This window comes from Psammomys obesus, unplaced genomic scaffold (genome assembly GCF_907164565.1).
Source record: "Psammomys obesus unplaced genomic scaffold, mPsaObe1.curated_primary_1811, whole genome shotgun sequence".
Classification (NCBI taxonomy): Eukaryota; Metazoa; Chordata; class Mammalia; order Rodentia; family Muridae; genus Psammomys; species Psammomys obesus.
Window position 1 is genome coordinate 19,903,499 of NW_026596134.1, and position 18,110 is coordinate 19,921,608.

The following is an 18,110-nucleotide window of genomic DNA, read 5'->3' on the forward strand; positions in this document are numbered from 1 at the left end:
CTTCCTTCCTTCCTTCCTTCCTTCCTTCCTTCCTTCCTTCCTTCCTTTCTGCTGGAATTCTCAATAATATTTTATCAATAGCTAAAAAAAGTTGCTCCTATTTGACAGAAAACATATTGCTATTACTCATCTTCATATGTTCATGTGGTTAAAGTATTTGATTTTTGGAAACTGTGTTGTCAACTCTGGACGGAATTATTCCAGTTTACATTGTCGAATTGTCTTTGTGCAGAAATTGAAAGCAAACATTAAAATTTTCTTCATTTGTTCATGGTATTGTATAAATAAGGTTTTGCTGAAATCTAGTATTTTCTAAGTAAAATGTGAAAAGACCTTTTTTTTTCTCCTTATCTTGGCTGATGTTTTCACTCCTCATTCCAGATACTTCAGCCTAAAACACAAAGTAACATCTGAAATTATTTCTTTTCTGGCTTATGTTAGTGAAATCTGTATCTATTGTGTAAGTATAGCTTAGTTCCCCATTCTCACTGTGTCCTTTTTATTGTCATCCATAAGGCTGTTCTTAGGCTTTTGAAGAGCCTGTTTGTCTTCTCTTTCATTGTGTAGTTTTGAGCCCTTTACTATTTCTCAAGTTGGAATGTATTTTTGTAAATTATTTACAAATCTGATTTGATCATATTTACTTTATTTCTTTTCTAGAAAGAATATTATTTGAAAAATGGTAGTGTGAAATTATTAGTATATATTATAATTGCTAATCTTTCAGAGTAAAGATAGCATTTTGTGTGTTTTTTCATTCTTGTATTGCAAGCCCATTTATAGTGGATTTTTATGTTGTCCATCTTCATATGTGAAGAACACGATAAAATGTTCTCTGTTTCATTGACCAAGCATTTTATGTTGAATTAAATGATAAATATATATTATTCAGCGTTTTAATTTCAGGTATAGCCTTCAGAATTATGGAGAATTAGTGAATAGGGAGAGTAGTCAGTCTTACAGAAACTGAGGAGAACTTTTTCTATGTAAGAACAACATTTTACTGTGTAAGTTTCTGTAGCATCAGTATATAGCATCCTGGTTGAATTCAGTGTTTCTGTTTAAAAGTTTGCAAGTAATGTAGACATGTGAGAAATGTAGTGAACAAAAAGTATAGGAGTGTCCTGAAATAAGTTGTAATAGAAATTAGAAAACACTGAAAATATTATGACACCAAATAGGATGGCGTAGCAGCCTATGCAGTTTTGAAAACTATATAAGACTTGATATTGTACTTGATTAGCGGAAGGCTAAGGAGTGAAATGTGTGATGCTGAAAACATGAGGCTCAAGACGACACGCTGGAGAGGTCTGCAACGCTCGTGGAGTGGATTATGTTAGCTAGGATGTTCAGACACAAAGGTTGAATGGTAACTGTTGGAAAGTAAGTTTTCCTCTGGCTAGAGAGTAACCACGCAACTTGACCTTTACCTCTGAAGGAGTAGAGCGGGAAAAGCAGAGTCTGGAGAATCAGATGGCTGAGCTGCGAGTGCAGCTGAACTTCAACGCCATGGCTTCCGAGTTAGAGGAAATGAAGCGGTGCCTGGAACGGAAGGACCAGGAGAAAGCAACTTTGGCAGCACAAGTAGAGGTGATGTCCTACCTTTAATCTACATTTTAATTTTATTTACTAGAATCACTTAAACAATTTTTAATCAAAAGTTGTATTATTTTGAGAGCTAGTTTGGGAGGTGAATAATGTAAAATTAAACTAATTTTTTGTGGTTGATTTCAATATAGCACCTCCTTAGAGCTTGGATTTTCTCTTGGGACTCTGAAATGAGGAATCTTATTAGTTTCCTTCGTTATTTCATAGTGAAAATTTTGCTGTTCTTAAACTTGAAGTTGCATTTGGTCCTGCACACAAAAAGGGTTTTCTTCTCTGAGACAGCAGTGATTCATTTTGGGGCGAATGTGGCGGATCTTTGGAATGCTTCAGAGTTCCATTGCTGTAGCCATTTGCCTGAGGTAGCTCTGTGATGGCTCCAGCAATCGGAGTTGTGGGGTGCTCATAAATATGTGGTGGCCATGGATGAAGCAAAAGCAGGCAGCTGCCATTTCCTGTGTGTCTTTTATTTAGCATAGATGAGCTAATTATCAGAATATATTAAAAATCAAAGAAAAGGACCTCATGAAAGGAAATAACTTAATTCTAATTATAATTATGCAAATTAGATCAAACATAGATGGCACATTTGAAAATAGATATGTATCAGCTCTCCCCCTGCATCTGTTTATTGGTGAAGTTGTCTTCTAATAAGTTGCCGTATTTGAAGAGTTTTCATAATTATAATGATAGGTAGAAAATTGATGCTCACAGCTCCTAACTTTATATAACCCAAAGGAAGTACTGCATGTTTCTTCATTCTGAGTTTCTCTTTTATCTTGTCAGCCTGTCACTAAAAATACCTTTTAGATTTGTTTCAAGATTTAGATCACAGAGATAGTAAAGATAAAGAAAATATTGGCGTACTTATTCCAAAGCTTTCTAGATATTTAATAAATACCAGAAATAGCCCCAGAGCAACACTATGACTTCTCACGTTGTCTTTATTGGCATTAGTGTGGCCCCTGATCATGCTGATGAGTGTGCTAAAACAGGGTTATTTAGCAGAAGCAGAGCTAAAACAAAACAGATCACAAATACCAAAGGTATAATACAGCAAAAAACTGGGGCTAGTTTTTCTTAACCATACCATGGTCTCAGTTCTCATCTTTCCTTTTCTCTTCCTTTTCCTGGTTTCTTCTCTTTTTTATTTTTGTTGTATAGATTGGATGACGTGTGGGAAGTCCTGAAGTCCTTGGGCATTTAAAAATGGTTTATAGAGCTTACTCATGGTCTCAAGGGACCTGACTTCCACTGTTTCCAGCTTGGCAATAATTCATGAGAATGATTTTCACATAGGTTAGGACTGGTTGCATAGAGTTTGATTTGCAAAGCAGTTGGAAAGAGGCTTACACTCACATCCTCAGTATTGCTCATTGTCAGTCGCCTTTCAGGGTACCCTTGAAATATTGTTTTCCTCCCAGTTGCCTTTAAGAAGATACTGCAAAGTGGTAGTATTCATCTTCAGGAAAAATTGTTCTGCTTTTCAGCTCCCCCCTTCTCTGCGATTCCACCACCCCCTTAAGAGACATAGTCTGCTTTCCTACATAGCCCAGGCCAGCCTCAAACTTCTTCTGTAGTCTGAGTGCTGGGATTGGATTTAACAAAACTTGTGATTATGCCTTGTTTATTTTTCATACCTAGTGAATGATTCTATTCACAAAGTGATATCTAGTATTGGCTCTATGAGAAATAGAGTTAAGGATTACTGAGATGTAGCTGCTGGCAGCTGAGAATATCTCTTCAATGCAGTCAAATGCCATTTAGTTTCTCCTGCATTTTTAGAGTGTTAGATAATGTGGGACAGTTGGGCCATTGTTGCTTTATGTACCTTTTGACCATGGAAAGTAATCTCCTTTAGTTGTGTATGTGTGCATGTGTGTATGTATGTGTGGAGGAGTGTGTGTATTCACACCAGAGGTTGACCTGGGGTGCTTCCCATCCCCCAATGGCTTCTCCATATTTTTTTTGGCAATGTTTCTTGGAGTGGGACACTACAAAACTCCCCCTGCCCACTACACATTGGACGTCCGTTGATCTTGCTGTTGTTCCTGTCATGTTTATGCCTTCCTTTCTACGAGAGTTTCATAGCAGATTTCCTGATAGTCTGGCTGTTAAAATATGTCTTCCCTGGCTTCTGGGATGTTCCCTACGCCATTGATGTAGAAGCTGTGCTATAGATACATCTTTGGGGTTCCACCTGTAGTCAGCAGTTGTAGACAACCAATGACTCTTGGGAGTAGAATTAGCCTCGCCCATGGATGAGTCTCCTTATTCGCTGTCTAATGCAGAAGGTTAGCTGTGAAGCCACATTCACAGAAATGGCAAAAATGGACTCAGCAAGTTGTCTTTATATGTGTGTCCGTGTTTGTGCATGAGTACGTAACAACAGAAGGAAAACAGGCTACCAACTTGAGAGTCTGGGGAATGGGCAAGTTGTTGGGAGGAGTGAGAAGAAGCAAAGGGAGGAGGGAAGGTGATATAATTTTATTTCACTTAAGAACACATTAAAAACCCAAAATTATTTACTGATGTATTTATTTACTTATTGTGTGTGTCTCTACATGTATACATACCACTAAGCTGATGGAGGTCAGAGGACAACTTGGAAGAGTCAATTGTTTCTGCCCTGTAGTCCCGGGGATGGACTCAAGTTGTTAGGCTTGGTGGCAAGCCCCCTTACACTGAGTCACCTTGTTGGCCCTCACCTGTATTGTTGAGACAGGGCCCCTCCCTGTTCTTGAAGCTCCCTCACTTAGCTATGCTGGCTAGTCATTTTTAGAGATCCACCTGTCTGCCCCCAAGTGCTGGCTTACAAACATGTAACCAAACTCAGGTCCTGATTCTTGTAGTACCTCTAATAGTTCCTTTTTAAAGATCAAATATATTAAACCAAAAAAATAATTAAAAAAAAAAAAAGATGTAACAACATGAGATTATTGGCTCGGCCCAAGAACATGTGTGTGGTAGTGGTCCTTAGAATTTGTTTAATCAGTGATACCATTTCTTGTTAACCATGACTTTCTTATAGTTCTGTAAATTCTCATATAAAGTCTTGTTAAGTAACATTTAAAAAATTAAAGTTCCCAAATTTCTATGCTTTATTTTCCCTTGTTTCTGTATTCTGTATCTTTTTGGTGGAAATCCTAACCTAGTCCTTCCCAAAAGCCATTTTTGGAATATATCAGACATAAGAGACAATTGCTCCAGCTATAAGTCTTTTACTAATATATTTTTATTACTGTCTTTACATTGTCTTAAAGTGATCTGGTATATTCCTTTAAAAATTCAAAGTAGGTCACAATAAGCTATGAAGGACTACAGGATTAAGCCTGCAGCCCCGTCACCAAGACAGAGTTGACGTTCATGTTTTTGTCTTGTAAGACACCATATGAGAGCATCGTTTCTCATCTGCAAACGCGTGTTCTGTGTCCTCCGGTTAAAGTGATGTAGGTCGTAGGCTCCCATCTGCAGTGCGGCTCAGTAGAGAACAGCAAGGTGCTGGTCCACTCTCCTACTCTGTGGGAGCCTGGGCAAATGTTAATAAACTACTATCATCTCTAATTTTCAGCGCCTAGGTTTTGGCATTTGAAACCAAAAAACTTGCCTGTAAAAGACAGAAAGAGAAAATGATGTCTAAAGGGCTATGTGTTCATGGCTCAGCTAGGCTGCTAGCTCTTTCACCCTCCCTCCTCAGTATGGAATCTTTGTTGCCAGACACCCCATTCAGCTAGATTTCCTCTCTTTTTTTCCCAGAGTGTCTTACTGAGGTTGCTTGTTTTTTAACATTGTTTTCCCTTCCTTTCACTATGATGTTCATTATTTCATTGCCTTTTGTTTTGACATTTTGCTGTGCACAGATTTTGCTGTGGGCTATTTACTAGTTTGCATTGATGTTATAATGCAAACTTGTGGTATACTGGGAGCTCCTGCGTGTGTGTGGATTAAAAATCAGGTTTATTGTGTCTCCCTGTGCTACCACACAGTGTATCATGTGTCATGTATCATGTACCTGTATCATGTGCTCTGCACTTGTCAGTGAAGGTTATTATAGAAAACTCTTAGTAATTTTGAAAGCTAGCATTTGTTGTTCAGCCTCTTTGTTTATGTGTTTGTTTCCTTCTTTCTTGCTGTGGTGTATGTGTGTTTTTATGTGCGTGCGAGCTCATGTGTGCGTGTGTCAGTGCCATATGCACGTGTGTATATGTTAATTGTGTGTGCCTATGCCAGCAGAGGACATCAGATGTCCTGTTTTATAACTCTCCATTTTATTCCCTTGAGGAAGGGTCATTGAACCTGGAACTGGACTAGAGGTCAGTAAGCGTCAATGATCTTGTCTCCAGCTTTTTATGTCGGTGATGGGGGTTCGAACTAGGGTCCTCATAGCATACTTACTCAGAAAGAGCTCAGAGCCACTTCTGAAAAGCACGTTGGTCTCTGTAAGAACTCCCAATCTTTGGGGAAATCCTTGTTTTGTCTAACTATTTCATTAGCTTTTGTTGTTTCAAATACATATTCTCAACAGTATGTATTTGAAACAGTTTTTTTATATTGGTGAAGACAGTGAAAATATCTCTTAGAAAACACAAATGGAAGGAAACCATGTTTCATTTTGGGTAATCTGTGCTTCAAGTTCTACCTAAGAACTTAAATCTGTAAATGTGTGGAAAATACTAAGCGTATTTTCCTTTCTTCTAAACCCAGGTTGAACCTCATTAACCTTGATGGGTTATTTGTATTCATAAGAATTCCAAGCACCCTTGATCAGTGATTCTTCCTGATTTAATCTCTGCCTCCGTCTTCCATTAACTTAACTCTTTATGAAAAAATTTGACTTTTAAATTCAGTTAAGAACTTGAAAGAAAAACAACAACCACAACAAAAAAGCCAAATCAAACCAAGCTGGTAAACATAATTTAGATTAAATGTTGAAAGTAATAATGGAATGACAACTGACATGATTATTTATAAGGAAAACATTGGAATGGTAGTTCCAGAATGTACTTATAAAAAAGAGAGGGCAGTGAAACAAAACAAAACAAAACACCTAAATCCTTTTTAGTATACTGGAGATAGAGAAGCATAAGGTCTTTTGAGTTTTACATTTCCTGTGCAGATTTGGTGACTTGGTCCTGAAATGCCACTCTTAGTAGCAGGATGCTTGCAGACAGAGGCCTGAAGCCCTTCATTATTTTGAATGTAATTCTCAGTTTAAAACCTTAATAGCCTTCTTCTAACCCAAATGTATGTTGTAAAGTAAGGCACTATTCCTAATTTTTCATGTTCAAGTTAGATTATTAAGGCCACATTTATTGAGGTTGGTGGAATATAGTTTACCTCTAACATTGTGGCACTTTGTTAGGCTGGTAAATGTTCAGTGTTCCTAATAGTTTACAAAAGGTGTCTCTTGACAGAGCTACTCTACAGGTGAAAATGCCAAACCCAAGCAGAACTTACAGTTCCTGGAGGGTTCAGTTTAATTCCCACAGCCTTCCATCATTACGGAAGCCCAGGAGTTTAAGAAGTTGGAAAATAAGAGAGCCTTTCTGTTTTCTCTACTGTCTCAGTGGCATGAGGGATTCTGTAGGCTGGCATGTCAAAGTGGGCTGAATGTTGTAAAAGTTGTTTTTATTTTCTCCTACGTGGTGATAAGAGCCATACCCAAGCTGTACAAAACACAGCTTGGGCTGATCCCAGAGTTTTTCTACTCTGTTCTTACTATCCCTAGGCCTAGGCCTGGAAGCTTCTAGCCCCTGTACCTATTAACCTAGGCCTAGAATGTTTGCAGTCTCTGAGACTTACTGACGAATAAGCTCATCCTTTCTCGTTTTTTCTGAACTCTTGCTGGCTGGTACAGTTCAGCTGTTCTGGCTCAAAACTCCTCTCCAAGCTGATTCATACTGGCTTTTTTCGGCTTCTCCTGAATTGTTCTGCTTCTGAACTCCACAAACTGTACGGCACTGAACTACACAAACTCAACTATTTAACTGCACTCAACTGAACTGCTCCAAACTGCCTGTGCTGTTCTGTTCTGTTCTGAACTTTACTGTGCTGTCTTCTCTACTCTCTCTCTACTGTACTCTGCTCTCCCTCAACTCTACTATACTGTTCCTAAAGTCACTTCTCTTTCCTATCTGTTCTGAGAGTTGGGCGTATCCTATTCCTCACTCATTCTGTCAAATCTTTTTCTGATTTGTCACTTTGCCTGCCCCTCAGGTAGATGTGTGATTCCTTCTACTAACTAACTTTACCTTTATTATTTGGGATTAATAATAAAGGTAAACACTAAGGGTGTTGTCTGCATTCCAGGCAGAGGGATTAATGGTGTGTCATTTTAGCTGGATCACACAGACCTAGAAGGTCTTTGGATGTGATCCTTTGCCAGAGCAGCCATGTTGCTGGATTAAAGTTTCTTTACAAATTGTCTTAATTTTTTTTCATTAATGCATCATTGATATTTAAAAGTTTATCACTTAAAGGTATTTAATAAAGAAATAATTCAGGAATGAGAATATTTTCAAGTTTTCTTTTCCAAAATCATGGTAAGCCCTCATTTTGGAAGCAACCAGACATATATAAGGATAGGACTTGTGTCTGCATGTTGTGTCTGTTGTGAGTTTTGAGTGACATGTGAAGGAAATAGGTAGTAAGCATGGTGCACAAATTGAAGTGTTGATAGCTTCATGTTAGTTATAGGCTGATTTAATGTCTAAAGCAATTAAAAAGATAAAATACAGCTTTGGACATAATAACTTGCCTTGGAAAGATGAGTAATCTGAAGCAAATGAGATGCTGTTGTGGTGGTGTGTAAGTCCCTGACTACCGCAGATACCATTAAGAGGCGTATGCAGGCTCTATAACATGCAAATTTAGCTGCTCATACATTACTCCTGCAGTCTTTATTGTTACCTTATCTTTAGAGTAATTTTAATTTGATAGCATATCATTTTAAGTGGCAAATTAAATTGTTTTTATATGTTTGTTTCAGGGAGCTTTCTAAAAGGGCATAAAATGAGACTAGATTGTACTCAGCCTTACACAAGCCTCGATAACCCTGTTATACTTTTTAAAGTTTGTAAAAAGTAAAATTGTCTCTGTGAAAAATTAAGTTAAAATTTTTTATATATTCTTAAATCTATCTATCTATCTATCTATCTATCTATCTATCTATCTATCTATCTATCTATCTATCTATCTCAGTGTTAGTGATTTTCCTCCCTAACTCCATTGACTGCATTTAATTTTCTATATTTCAGTTAGGTAAAGACTGGGTTCATATCAAATGTACAGACTTTTTTTTTCAAGGGACCTCTAATGATGGATTAGAGTCAGGCAAACTGTTGTCAGGTATGAATTAAAGAACGGGGTAGTTACCACCTGTAATGGTGCACTAGGTTTTTGCAGAAGGGATGGTAAGGCTTTGTATTAGTTACTTTTTAGTTAAAACGAAAACCTTTACCTGACTGACAGTACCTTAAAGGAGAAAGGCTCATTTGGATTACAGTTTGAAAGGACACAGTCTGTCATGAAGGGAAGGAAGGGCACCAGGAAGCAGAGGCAGCTTTCTCCCTTTTATGCCCTCAGGGATCCCAGCAATAGGGTGTTACCACCCATCCTCACCAGGGGTCTCCTACCCCAGTTAAGCCTTTTAGGAAACAGCCCCATTCTGATTCTGAATCCTGACAAGTTAGCAGTTAACATAAATCACTACAGGCATATATTAAAAAAAATTGAAATAGAGATTTATTAACAAAGCAAAGAAAGGAGGCTTCAAGTATTTTGTTGAAAGTCTGAGTTGCCATAGTGGTTTTGACATTTTTACAGCACTTTCTCCCTGTAGTGTATTCTGATTCACAAACTGGAAAGCATAGGGTAGACTTCTGGGCACCCTGAAGATGAAGAATCTTGGGAACCTCTCAGATTTTAGTGGGTTACCCTATGTGTTAACCCCTTGGAGTCTTGATGAACTGAAAAGACACTAAAGGTTCAGAAGGGCTGCCATCCTGCAGCACAGCTTTGAATCTGCTTTGATGTCATCTGTCCCCCTTCCAGTGGTTACTTCCAACAATGGCCAGCATTTTGGGGAGGAAAATACCATCACTTAGAACATTCATATGATCTTTCATACAAGGTCTGGTATTCAGTCAACACAATCCAAAAAACAAACACAAGAAACAAAAACAAAACAAAAACCAAACCAAAGAAACAACTAGAAATAGATGTAGGCATATAGATTCTTCACATATTAGAGTTATTAGAAATCAACTTTAAAATATGTATATATATTTACATATATGTTAACAAATTAATAATTATAATATAACTGGAAATTATAAAAAGAATTGTTCTGAAATCTTAAAAATCCACATATAATAGGTGAAACTAATAGCTGAATAGGTGGGGTTTATGGCTTCATGCAAAAAACAAATTTTATGCCCTTACCACACTGACTCTATCCTTATTGACACTTGGTTGGGTTCATTCATCTATTTATCTATTGTTCCGGATGGTTTTTATTGTTAAAGTTACACAATCTTGAGTTTCCTGAGAAGTTTCTCTCCTGATTGACAAGTGGTACCTCAATTAGGGTGGCTTGTGGGCACCTCTGTGGTGTGTTGTCATCCTGGGTGAGGTAACCTAGAGACAGAAAGACACGCATGGTATACACTCACATGTAAGTGGATATTAGCTGTGTAACATGGGATAGCCACACTAAAATGTAAAATCTATAGACCTAAAGAAGCTAAACACTAAGGAGGACCCTAGGGAGAATGCTTAAATCTCATTTAGAATGGAAAACATGATAGACACCAGGAGTAGTAAAAGAGAGGAAACAGGGTGGGAGCCTACTATAGAGGGTCCTCTGAAAGGCTCCACCCAACAGGGGATCGAAGCAGATGCTGAGACTCACAGTCAAACTTTGGGTAGAGCACAGGGAGTTTTATGGAAGAAGAGGGTGGGATAGAAGGACGTGGAGGGGACAGGACAAAGGAGGAGAACTCCCTCTTTCAGTGGACTAGGGGAAGGGAGTAAGAGGGAGGAGGGAGAGAGGTGGGACTGGGAGGAGTTGAAGGACGGGGCTTCAATCGGGATATATTATGAACAAATTGTGGGAAAAAAAAAAGAGAGATGTGGGAAGGCCCAGCCCACTGGGAGCAGCACCATGCCTATATAGGTGTCTTGGGCTATATAAGAAAGCTAGCTGATCGAGGAAGATGGTGAATTCAGAGAAAGCAGTATTCTTCCATTTAGCCAGTTCTGCTTTGAGTTCCTGCTTTGACTTCCCTCAATGATTAGTTGTTTCCTGAAAGTATAAGTCAAATAAACCCTGTCCTCTTCAAGTTGCTTTTTGATCCTAGTGTTTTGTCACAATAACAGAAAGGCAAACTAGGACATCTGTGACCAGGGTGTTAGGATCACTGTTTTATCACATCATGTACATGGGAATGATGCATAGGTACCAATTGCTTTCATCCTAAAATTCTCTAAGTGTTTTAAGTAAGGGTGATCTTCTAGCACCATTCTCTTTCATTTAATCAGGGAGTATTCTTTTAATTTTAAAGGATAGTTTGCAGGATCTAAGACTTTAGTTGCCTTTCTTTCAGCCTCTAAAATATAGTGCAGGTATGTTTTTTCTCGTTTCCATCATTCATTCATTTGTTCGTTCATTCATTCAGCTTATTTACTTATTAACCCATCTATCCATCTATCCATCTATCCATCTATCCATCTATCCATCTATCTATCTATCTATCTATCTATCTATCTATCTATCTATCTATCTGTCTGTCTGTCTGTCTGTCTGTCTGTCTGTCTGTCTGTCTGTCTATCTATCTGAGATAGGGTCTTAACGCAGGCAAGGCTCACCTTGAATTCTATAGCCAAGGCTGACTTGAGTTTTTGATCCTCTTGCATGCTAGGATTACAGGTGTGAGCCAGCATGCCAAGTGTAAGTGACTGGAGAGCAAACCCAGAGCATTGTGTACTTGGCATCCTAGGAAAGTAATCTATCAACTGAGATACACTCCAGTCCTCAATTACTCTTCATAAGAGGGGAGATTATAATCTAACCAAATTCCCTTATATATTGGGTTACTTTTCTCTCTTGTCATTAGGGTTTTTCTGAGGTCCTTGTCTTTTGTCATTTTGACTATAATGCACATGAATTTAAATCCCATACTTGCTCCTCTTTGAATTCCTTGTACTTATAGACTAATAGTTTACTTCAACTTCTGGAGATTTTTATAAAAGTGTTGGCTTTTTCCAGTGTTTTTCTGCAGTTTTGTTTCCTTTCTCCTTTCCATTTGGTTATTCTTTTTTTTTTTAATTTTATTTTTTTTCTTATCAGTTACATTTTATTAACTCTGTATCCCAGCCGTGTCCCGATCCCTCATTCCCTCCCAGTCCCTCCCTCCCTCATCTCCACCGCGCCCCTTGCCAAGTCCACTGGTAGGTGGTCCCTTAAGGACTGTATGATTTCTATCCAGGCCCTTCTGGCTTTCATAGTTTCTGTTGAGAAATCTGGTGTGATTCTGATAGGTCTACCTTCATATGTTACTTGGCCTTTTTCCCTTGCTGCTTTTAGAATTTTTTCTTTGTTTTGTAAGTTCAGTGTTTTGACTATGATGTGACGTGAAGAATTTCTTTTCTGGTCTAGTCTATTTGGTGTTCTGTAGGCCTCTTGTATGTTTATGGCCATCTCCTTCTTTAAGTTGGGAAAGTTTTCTTCTATAATTTTCTTGAAAATATTTTCCGGACCTTTGAGCCTGATGTCTTCTTTTTCTTCTACTCCTATTATTCTTAGGTTTTGTCTTTTCATGGTGTCCTTGATTTCTTGGATGTTTTGTGTTTGGAACTTTTCTGATTTTATTTTTTCTTTGAGAGACGTGTCAATTTCCGCAAGTGTATCTTCGGCTCCTGAGAATCTTTCTTCCATCTCTTATATTCTGTTGGTGATGCTTACCTTTGTGGTGTCTGATCTTTTCTCTATGTTCTCCAGCTCCTGGTTTTTCTCTATTTGTGTTTTCTTTATTGATTCTAATTCTGTTTTCATGTCTTGCACCATTTCCTTCATCTGTTTGAATGTGGACTCCTGTTTTTCAATGATAGCTTCTATTTTTTTGTCCGTTTCCTCTGTATGTATCACTAATTGTGCCTCTACTTCTTTGGGTATAATTGCCTGTATTTCTATGAGAGCTTTGTTTATTTCTTCTTTATTTGCCTTCATTTGTGTGGACATTTCTTTGAGAGCTTTGTGCATTTCCTCTCTGTTTGCCTCAATTTTCGTGGTCATTTCTCTGAGTGCACGATTTGTTTCCTCTTGGTTAGTCTCGATTTCTTTGGTTATTTCTCTGAGGGCTTTGTTCATTTCATCTCTATGGGCCTCTAATAGCTGGAGAAACATAGTTTTGAGGTCGTTTTCTTGTATATCTAGTGAATTGAAGTGTCCATTTTTTTGTGGGTTTGCTGGTGAGATCATTATGTCCTGATTTTTGTTGGAGTGTTCTTACGTCTGCCTCTAGCCATCTGGTTATTTATAATCCTCACTGGTTGTTCCTTGAGATTGTAGTTTGGGCTATGATCCTCTCTTTCTGTTTTCTGGACTGTTTTTTCAGGAAGATGGGAGAGGTTCACTGTTTTGGGGGTGTGCACTGTGTTTTCAGTTTTGCCTAAGTAAAGAATGTGACGCTGGCACTATTCGCGTGCGCTTTTAGCGGGCGCAGTGTGCATGCGCGGATTGTCTGACTATTGCAGTGGCCTGCAAGCCACTATTACGCAGTTCTGACTGAGATCCAGGGATTGTTTGCCTGGATTACCTTGGTGGACCCGCAAGGCAGAGGCTTCAATGTCGCTATCCCAAGAATCCCTCTGATGCCCACACTAGGAGTGTGGGTGGCAGGGATCTCGTATGGTTGCTTCTGTGGAGAGGCCCTGGGTCTGGGGCAATCTCTCCCTAGAAGGCTCACTCACTCTCTTGCAGGACCAGTTGGAATGCACAGGGGTTCCCCTTGCTCACTACTCTCAGTTTTGGTCCTGCTGCAGAAGTGCACGGGTAGGGTAACAGTCAGCTCTGTGACACTGTGGCCGCAGGACTCGGTGTCCACCTTTCCTGTGTGCTGCCTCTTTGTCCTTTCCCTCTGCCAGGAGGGGTTATGTTGACTGGTCCCTGGGAAACACGGTAGATCGCTGTTGTTTTAGGGCCCAGAGTTCAGTCTCCTGGTCGCTGCACGGAGTGTGTTGTTCCACTTCTCAGACACGGTGTTCTCCCGGTGCCACCACTTGGCCCCCCCTGGTTATTCTTATTATGTGTATTTGGTGTCTCACATTTCTGTGAGGCTATGTTCATTTTTCTTTAATTCTTTTTACTTCAGATTGTATGATCTCCTTTGATTGTAGACTTTTTGACAATACAAACTAACTATTGAGACTTTGATGTGGATTTTTTTTTTTATTTTAGTTTACAACCATACATTTTAGTTCCAGATTTCCCATTAAAAATGCAGTCATAGTTTGAATTTTCATGTTCTTCATGGGCTCAGTTATTTGGATTCTTGGTCCCTGGCTGGCGAGCCTGTTTTCTGGCAATTGTGGTGCAGAAGGCATGGTGGCACAGGTTGAGTCTTTAGGTCTGGCTGTAAGTGCTACAACCTTGCTTCTTCTTGGCCCAAGTTCTCTCTGTTTTGTCTACTGCCAGGATGTTAGTAGATGTTAGTGGACTCCTGCAAGCTGTTGTCAGCTCAGTCTGATCTTGTGCTGTGCTGTACTGTACCCTGTGAACTTTAGCCCCGAGAAATCCTCCCCACCTCAGTTCCTTCTTTTAGGCATTTGGTCACAGCAACAGGCCAGTAATAATCCACGCGGCTTCTGCCTTTTCATGGCTTTATTTGATGAGATATTATTATCATACCTTCATCCAAAAATAGTTCCTTTAGCTCTTTGATATAATAGCTGCTGTGACGTCTTTGATAAGTGCAATATCTGGATTCCCTCAAAGGTTATGTTCTTTTTCATTTATATGCCATACTTTTATGTTTTTCAGAATGTCAAAGTTTTTGACGAAATGGGATATTTTAGATAACATTTGTATTACGTACTTCTGAGTCACTCTTCATCCTTTAAAACATGATTTAGTCAGTTGGATGGAAAAGCCGCGTAAGGCTTTTTCTGAGCAGTGCGCTGCGGTGGCGTCACGCGTGCATCATGTGTGCGGTTCCTGCTGTCTGAGCTGACAGAGGCTTTAGCTGGGATCTTTTCACGCTCTGGTTTCCTGATCTCTCTATCAGACATCCGGCTTATCCAACTGTGCTGCTCTCTTTTCCACTCTTCGCTTCTGACGAATTTAAACTGATTGGCTTTTCATGACAGCATATTGAAATATAAATGCATTGCTCTGAAATGATGCATCGTGATAACATGACAGGTCATCCTTACCGAGTTTCTCATGTGTGTTGGCCATAATGTTCTTTAGTTGTACCATGTGGTTTGTTCTAGACATCTTTGTTGACTACATCAATATTGGTGAGGCAGGGTACATGTTTTTTATTGATGCCTGTGTTGCCCTGCTACATGGCTCAGCATGTTGTAAGAAGTTTGTTCTGCCCCATTTAGACAGTGGAACCCCAAACCAATCTGCTTAAAGCAGTATAGTTTTTATATAATATAAAAAAAACCCCACATTTTCTGTTCTTTAAAATTCTTTTAGATTTACCTTTACTATTTTACATATACTAGTGTTTTGCCTGCAAGTATGTATGTGGCCCATGTGTATGTCCTGTGCATATAGACATCAGAAGACGGCATTGGATCTCTGATACTGGACTTAGAGACAGTTGCGAACTGCCACGTGGGGACTGTGGCTCAAACCTTTGCAAATACAACAAGCGAATCTTGACCATCAAGGCAGGTCTCCAGCCCTGAATTTTCTTTTATCTAAGTGTCAAGTTAAACATCAAGAATTGTGTTGCTGAAATTATCAGTCTAATGGGGTGTGAAAAAAGATTAAGAAAATACAAATGTACTTTAAGAGATGCTTGTTAGGATCAGATTTCCCTTGTGTATCTCTGGGACCTAGAAATCAATTAATTGTATGCCCCCTCGTGTTTTAAGTTAAACATCCTGAAGACATATGTATTTAAAATCTTAGTATGAGCATCACATTTAATGGGACAAGTTAGTATTTCATTTCTTCACAGAGATGAATGTATTGAAGTAACTGAACATGATTTTCTGTTCTTTGCCTAAGCTTGGTGTGATGTTTCATTAAAAAGTACAAGCAGCTGTATGAAACATTTTCTCATAGGATGTGTGGAGAAACAATGATTTTTAATTGCCAAGACTTACAGGCCAACTATTTTGGATTAGTGCCACGTGTGTGTCTCTTTACTTATTAGGGAAAAAACGATAGCAGTGTATGCGTAAAATTAATAGGCTAGTAATGGAAGGTTACAGAAAACTTTTTTGACATGGCACTAAAGTGGCCTTTGATGTTTTATTTTCTCCATCACTTGTTAAAAGTTTGAATCAGTTTAATGTGTCTTTTGCTTGAAGGAAGAATTTACTCCCATATTTTAAGTATGTATTATGTATTGTGCTATTCCTGTACTTTGGATGAAGCTTTATATACTATGGCCTCAGTAAGTGATGGCTTAATTTGGCTTCCTGTAGATATGTTTCAGTGCCGCAGACTTGCTTTGATTGATCTTTTGTTCAAAGAGACTTGTCTTGGTTCTCCTCACTAGACAATTGATGAGTTGTTCTTTCAGTACCAGTTCATAAAAATGCCGAAATTTATTCTGAAATGAGTGAGTTCATCAGGACATGTGATAGCGTTTCAGGTTATTTTCCAACAGTGGTGAGTGGGTCTTGATCTAATTGAGAATCTGAGACTTTCTGATGAGATCCTGCAGAATTATTGGTTATTTTGTCTATTCAGTGACGGTTAGACTTTACAATACCCACACCTATGCTTAGTGTGGGAAAAACTTTTCTAGATACTTTTGTAACCCTAGGTGTTGTTAACATAATTAGCAGAACAGGTCCTGCCTGGGTTTCTGAGAAGCACTCAAAGCTGATGCTGCCTTGCCTCAGAGGCAGGGAGTGGGCACTCACCTTAGACAGCTTGGTATCTCCTTGACTGCCATCAGTAGCCAAGAGGGAGCAAGAATATAGCCTTTGTCATATGTCTGCTTTCCAGATCTCTCTGTATCTCTTTTGTAGATCTGATTTGTATACCAACCCCCCAAAACAAACAAACAAACAAACAAACAAAAAAACAAACCCAAAACACAAACAAACCAAAGTAGCTCAGGATTATGCAGGAGAGTCTTTGTTCAGAGGGCCATCATTAAGGATAATTTGTTGAATTTCTTTCAAATGGTAGTTTGTTTATGTAAAATCTTAGTTCCAGGGGCTAATTGACCATTGTTCATTTTAGGGCTACTGTTTCTGTTTGTGAAGACAAAAATTTGCATGGCAGTGCTTGAGGTGCCATTTTGTGTTGATGAGTTGTTCTAGTATGTTTCCATGCATGCTACTTTTCACTGTGGTATGTTTCTAGAAACTCCACTGTGGTACTGATTATTCTCTTTTTGTTGATGAGTTTTTATGGAAAATATTTTCAGTGACACTTGTGTTCTTACCAAAGCTTTGTAACCAGTTATTTTAAAAATAAACTTAAGAAAAATATAAACTTAATAAAATAAACTTATTAAAAATAACTTTTACTCTCTATAATGGGTTAGGGTTAGGATAAAAGTTATGTAAAACTTATTGGTGTTTTTTTTTTTTTTTTTTTTTTTTTCTTTGCCTTTTGGCTTTTTGAGATAGGGTTTCTCAACCTTGGCTGTCCTGGACTCACTTTGTAGACCAGGCTGGTTTCAAACTCACAGAGCTCCTTCTGCCTCTGCTCTCTGGGTGTGCGCCACTGCACCCAGCTGTTATTCTTTACAGTCTATTACATGATTATAATGTAAACATTTGTATAATTTTATAGAGTTTACTTTTTTGTTGTAGGACATTTAACACCAAATACACATAAAGTCATAGCTATTATATATGTGATATATATATATATATATATATATATATATATATATACACACATATGTGTGTATATGTTCATGTGTATATATGTGTGTGTGAGTTGTGTGTGAGTATGTGTGTTTGTGTGTGTACGTGTATCTGACAGGGCAGCTACTAGAGATATTGCAATTGATAGTTACTTTCTCTCACTGGGATTTAGAAGGGCTTCCTTCCTCAGCTTTTTCAGATGTTATAAAACTGGAAAAATGGAACAAATTTAACAAGTGGCCTTTCCGAAGGGAAATTAGTGAAGATTAATTTTGAAAACACAAGGTTTACAAATGATTATATTTTCATTTGGTTATACCTAGTTCTGGGATTATTTGAATTGCGAACTCATGTTAGTCTGAATCCTTCCTTACCCTTATTCGTGAGTATTTAGGAGACTTGTCCCTTTGATCACATTTACTTGTTAATATTATCCT

The 18,110-nt window shown here is 38.4% G+C and overlaps 1 protein-coding gene across 1 annotated transcript in view; it reads left to right on the plus strand.

Moving 5' to 3' along the window:
* The window catches only part of Cep128 (centrosomal protein 128), a 303,943-nt gene that overhangs the window by 90,058 nt on the left and 195,775 nt on the right, over nt 1-18,110 (plus strand). Inside the window, exon 14 of the mRNA XM_055593122.1 lies at nt 1,439-1,590. Coding sequence (XP_055449097.1) covers nt 1,439-1,590 — 152 coding nt within the window. The remainder of the gene's footprint in view (nt 1-1,438; nt 1,591-18,110) is intronic.